Source organism: Plectropomus leopardus, chromosome 3, assembly GCF_026936395.1.
Source record: "Plectropomus leopardus strain MGB_pleo_1.0 chromosome 3, ASM2693639v1, whole genome shotgun sequence".
NCBI lineage: Eukaryota > Metazoa > Chordata > Actinopteri > Perciformes > Serranidae > Plectropomus > Plectropomus leopardus.
Window position 1 is genome coordinate 34,358,218 of NC_142178.1, and position 6,000 is coordinate 34,364,217.

Sequence of the window (6,000 nt, forward strand, 5' to 3'; positions counted from 1 at the left end):
CCTCTGTCTCTGTTCTTCTCTCTCTCTGTCACAGCTTTGATATCAGCTGGCTGCTGCACCAACAACTGTAGAAATGTCAAGCTATGGGACAGGTAAGAAGCCCTCTCTGCCTTGTTTCTGCTTCACAAACATCTTTTGCATTAATTAGAGTCTTTGAAAGAAGAAAACCCAATGAAGGTCACTGTATGCTCTTTCCACAAGGGCCCATAATCCTGTAATTAGTTCCCATTATTTTATTTTACCGTACAAAGCGCCTCCTTCAGCAGGAGTCTCAAACCCTATTTACATTTAACAGCTGGAATGGAGGATATTTGTGATGGCAACTGGAAATCTCCCATACAAAATAAATCAATAATCTCACCCTGTTCTATTGCTGATCATTAGGTGATCAACACAATATCTGTGATTTATATTCTGTTGTTATCCGGTGTCATTGTAGGGTCAGTCCTTGAGTTACCCCGGTGTCCCGGCCCCAGATGAGTAATGAGTTTGCATGCTTGGTCTGGCCCAGGTGTAATCACAGTGGGTTTACAGTGGGACTACAGAGTTAGAGGTGACCCTATCCTGTCCCTGTGTGCCATCCTACATCTTCAATCAGGCCCCGGTGGGAGGGCGAGATGGCTGTGTTAATATTTAATGACTGCAAGACAAGACACACCTCCCCCCTCCTCTGACGGGAACACGCACATGCAAACACGCATAATTCGCGCACATCCTCATGGTCGTTTCTTTATAGACTGTGACCTTTTCTACCTGTGGATGAAGGCGTCCTCCTCCGTTTCTTTCACATCAGTCTTTTCACCTCGTCATTCCTTCCGTGCCTGCGCTTTTTCAGCCCACTCCCACTTACCTCGTACAAAAATATCAATGACTCAGGTGAGGACTAGAAGAAAGTGTACTTTGTGTCAGTAGATGATTTGCAAGCTCAGAGAAAAGCAACAAGGATGTGCTAACAGTGCAGACTGAAGTCAGGTCCCCTGGCCGTGCCTGGGTTGTCTCTGCTGTGGTGAAGACAGACGCAGACAAAAGGATCTGTCACTGATAAGCAGCACAAAAGCCTGCAGTGATGAACATTTTTATCTCACTTAAACTCTCTGTCTCTTTTATTTGCATCTATCTATCTATCTATCTATCTATCTATCTATCTATCTATCTATCTATCTATCTATCTATCTATTACCATGAATTAGGTTTGTCTCAAGTGAGTGATTCATAAAGAGTAAATCAGGTTTTCAAGCCATCCAAGTCACTGAGTCAGTCACTCAGAGTTTCGCAGTTTGGCTAACTTCTGCTTCAGCACTTTGCTATCTTGAATGGGGACAAATAATACAATGATATAAAGCTGCGGCTCTTCTAGACCTTCCACATGTCGGATCGGATTGTGTGGATCAAATTCAGAAAATGAAGCAAATCCATGGTGCTTCAAAAAATGTCCCACTGTTTTACATTCGCTCCCTATTCCTTTCTTTTCCTGTGTGAAAGAAAAATGCTTTTAGGGGCCCCTGCCAGACAAGTTTAAACTAATGGCTTAATTAATAAATAATTTGCTCATGCTTTTTAGTTAAGGAAAAAGCCAATAGCATCTTTTGGGTTGCCAGATTGTGAAATTGACCAAAATCTGTTTATCAAGTAGTTGAGTTTATGAAGTTATTTTCATTTACATTTGATGGATCACTGTAAGAACTGAACATTGCCTTTAAGGTTAAATTCAGTTTTTAGCTGGTATGAGAGTCCACTGATCACTGAGCCCAACATCGTGAAAAGCTGAGGTTGGAGATCGTGTGATCTGAGCGAGGGGGCTGGAACTTGAGGTAGGAAAGGGGCCATTGACTCTTTACGCAGAACACAAACATACACACAAGCACGCTGTGGCGCTCTGTCCTTGTGTCAACCCTCCGTCCTGAGAATTGTGCTACTGTAATCAATAAAGTTGGCAGTTTGCAGGTCAGGTCAGGTTGAGATAGTTCATTTTTATGTGGTGGCTCCCCAACCACAACAACGATATTTTTGTCCTTGCAATGTTTCACTGTTATAAGATGCCAATTCGGTAGACATCACCCAACTGTAATACTTATCTGGCAAGAGAACACAGGTATACAGGGCCTTATTACAGCAGACGTTTTGACGTGTCACAGTAGGAAAAACAAATAATAACATTAATGGTGGCTGAATTCCATTTAGCTGTTGTTGTGCATGCTTACTCACCGTCACAGCTGATTGTGACACTTGAACACAACAGAGCCATTGCTAATGTTATTAGTAACACCTTTGCTTTTTCCTACAAGTCAGAATGCCTGCAGTGAAAAAATAGTTTGTATTGCTAATGGCTGAGTATTAATCGCCATGATATTGAGTAATGCTTTCTGAGTAATGCATTGCCATGCAGAATTTCAGGGGTGCCTTTCTTAGTAAGCAGCTACTCTGCAAGAATGCATTTAAACATTGTGCTCATATCATCCCACAGCAGCTAGACTTCCTGTTGAATTAGAGCTGTAATCCCGACTTCATCTCAACCATTCAGAGAGAGTGGGATCACATTGATAGCTTCATAATCAATGATAGGTTCATTCAATTTCTTTTGCATAAGACATACAATAGTCTATTATACAGGTGTATAGTTATACACTATGATCAAAATTATAAATATTATATATAGGTGTGTATAAGTGTATGTTGGTACGAATATGACAAGCCTTCCATTTCTGTCTGGGTTTTTTTGCGAACAATAATGTAATAAAGTTGTAGGATAAGTTTATACTAATTTATACTTTGTGCCTGTAAACTGCTGCAATTTGCAGATGGCATTCGTCATGTCTTCTTTTTCTTTCTCTTTTGTTATCGATATATTTTGAATTACTGTTTTTGTTGTATTTTGCATTGATCAATCAAAATAATACACATGTTAATCTATGCCCAAACAAAAAGATTCTTCACTACTTATGAAATCATGCTGCTGCCAGTTCTACCCATATTTATACTATAACAATAAAAAATCTTCTTCTTGTTCTTTTATTTCTGTGCAGCTTTGATGCCTCCTCTTGACCCCAACTTGACCAGCTAGGCTTGTCAAACAGAGGGGGGATCGCAGTGGTACAGCCCTCTTGCGCCTCTGGCCTTGACAGACGCAAGGGCCCCTGGACGCCACCGTCCACAACTCCGGATGGTCTGTCGTCCACGGCATCATCCATGTCCACAGCTCTGAAACAGCCTGCCTCCATGTTTTTATTTCTACATATCGAGAGTTTGAGGAAAAAGGGGGGAATGCTTTTAGTACGGATGGTAAAACTTGTGAAGACTGCCGTGGCTAAATGGATTAAAGTGGATATCTCTCCCTTCCAACTGTGACACGGCTACCTCCCGGAGAGCGTCTGCAGAAAGGGAGGGACGCTGGGGATCGGTGAGAGAAGATGTGGAGGACTCTGCACTGTTTTGTGCCGCTACCCTCTGTTTACAAATGTACATCACTGGTGGAGAAGCACATAAATTAAACTTTGTATCCCCTGCTGTTCAAAACCTGAATCATTATCCCACTTTTTCCTCCCTGTTTATTCACTTTCTCCTTCCTCTCCGCAATCTTTCCATCACCTTCAAAGTGTGTAATGAGACTGGTGTAATCTAACGTTCTGTCTCTCAGTCTCCAAATCCAGCCGATCACTTGATTCATCGTCTTCAACTGAATTTAAAAAGCATATTTGTCAAAGATGTTCTAGCAAAGATTAAAAAAAAAACAACCTCTTCCTGTGTCTTAAACCAAGATGGTCATCATTACTAGCTGCTGACAGATGTTCTAGTTCTATAAGATGCAATGTTCAGGTGTAATTTTTGTTCTTTTTTGTATTATCTTCTTTGCTCCCATAAAGCGCCTATATTGAAGCTGGGGAGGAGATTATCTGTTTCTCCATGTTGTTTTTTACAAGGAAGTAAAGTTCAAGTAAAAAGTAGATTATTGGATTAGTTTTCTATATATCTATATATATAAATATAATATGATTATTATTTTTGACTTACTGGTATTAGAACTATTATATGAAGATGCATAATGATATATATCAAATAATAAACAGACTTCTTTATGTAAAAGTGCATCACTTGTTCAGGTTTTATTTCAGCATGCTGAATTTCAGTGTGTGTTGACCTTTGACCCTGCAGCTTAAGGTCGTATTGGACACACTGTGAAGCTGATTACATGGTTAGGAAAAAAAATCTTTCAGTCACGTACTGCAGCAATGATGAAAAAAGGATCAGATAATAAGTTTCTACTCTACTGTTAGAATACATGTGGTAAAGAATAAACCAAATTTATTTATGTCATAAAAGAAATCGAGATTATAATGAAGTGAGGTAATCAAGCACTTGCAAAAATACATCCAGATCATCACACGTTAAACATAACAAGTTTCCATGTCTCATCCTGTTCGCTGGGAAACAATAGATTCAAACAGGAAAGAATTTCCTGTTACAGTAACACAGAAACAGCCAGTTCTCCTTCCTCTGCACAAATCACCGTCCCTCACATCCTGACCAACAGTTGAGCCATCATCTGCTACTAAGGATTTCAGACACCATCCTGTTGGTGTTTGTGTGTGTGTGTGTGTGTGTGCCTGTAATTTGGTCAAAGGATACAACTGAAGAGTTTTCTATCAAAAGTCCAAAGCCAAGATTGCATTATTCCATCCCTTTGCTATAAAACTTCTTTGGCCCAAAGCCTCATTTTTCCCTGCTGCAGCACCCCGTTTTGGCAAGGGGTGAAACAACACAGTCTGTAAATAGTTGTCTATTGAACTAATAGCCTATCTGAGCATTAGTTTTAAAGTTTAAACTGCATATAAGATGCCTGTCAGGAAATATGAATACATGAATAAAAATTTGTTTAAATGTGCACATTTGATTAATTCCTCCGATCTGGCATGACAGCGTTATGACGTCATGTCAAAGTACGAAGGTCAGGGACAGCTAAATTTGGGGAGAGATTTGCGGTTGTGGGAGCTAATCAATAGCACCGACGGCCTGAATAGGCTAAGAAAAATACAACGAAACAAAACAAAACAAAAATAAAGAACATCACGAGAATACTTCTTTAATATTAGTGTTGAGGCAATGCATCTTCTTGTTGTGTTTATGATTCAGTGGGGGAATGCCCCCAGGAAAAGAACGAAAGTCAGCACAAGGTCATTGCAAATACCAGTGCGTATTAGTCCGTCCACTAGGTTGAAGTATTACCAGTACACTAAGTACAAGCAAAAACAAACTGGAGCTGATCTGGTTTGATCTGATTGCTCAGAGTGATTAGGGTTTACTTATTTGCCCCAGAAAATCTCTTTAATGAGGGTCTTTGCTGTGCTGGTGTTTAAATCAGATATCTTGGCGCTGCTGCTATATGTTGTCCTCCTATGGGACGCCCTGCAGGGGCGTCTGGGCTCTGGTGACTGATGGGGCTGATTGATCGGCTTATCTGTAAAGAAGTAACTGTTTTTGCAACGCTAAAAGAGAAAAAAACATTGAAGATTTATACATGTATGTGATAAGGAGGACTCTGCTTAGATGCAGATAAAAAGGAAAAGCAGAGCATTATTTTTAGTGTGTGCAATGGTGTGTATGTAGTGCTATGAATGTGTGTGTTATGACTACTTAAGCTAATAGTCAGGATGTGTTATAGTGCAAATTTTGACAGTTTATAGATTTTCCATGTGTCTGTGTATATGTGTGTGTGTGTGTGTGTGTGTGTGCGCGTGTGCATCCATGAAGGGGTGTGGAAGTAAATGTGTGTGAGCATGTGCGTGTTTACATGCTGTTCAATATGCAGAGTCATGTGGGTGGTGTGTGCGTTTCAGCCAGCCAGAAAGTGGCAGGTTGATTAAGACACACCCTCGCTTGCTTATCCAGGAAAACAAAGAGAGAGAGTGCGTGTGTGTTTCTATTGATTTGTTTGCATCTGAGCAGATATTGCCGTTAAATGGTATTTATATACAGTGCGTGTGTTTGTATGCGTGAAAAGTGTGT

The 6,000-nt window shown here is 40.3% G+C and overlaps 1 protein-coding gene across 2 annotated transcripts in view; it reads left to right on the forward strand.

Annotated features, from left to right (window-relative positions):
• The window catches only part of ccdc85al (coiled-coil domain containing 85A, like), a 29,299-nt gene extending 25,216 nt beyond the window's left edge, over positions 1-4,083 (forward strand). The window contains exons 3-4 of one of the 2 annotated variants that reach the window (XM_042485662.2): positions 35-92; positions 3,024-4,083. In XM_042485662.2, coding sequence (XP_042341596.1) covers positions 35-92; positions 3,024-3,042 — 77 coding nt within the window. In that variant the 3' untranslated portion in view covers positions 3,043-4,083. The remainder of the gene's footprint in view (positions 1-34; positions 93-3,023) is intronic. The other variant, XM_088074117.1, reaches the window with a different exon arrangement.
• The last annotated feature ends 1,917 nt before the right edge of the window (positions 4,084-6,000 follow it).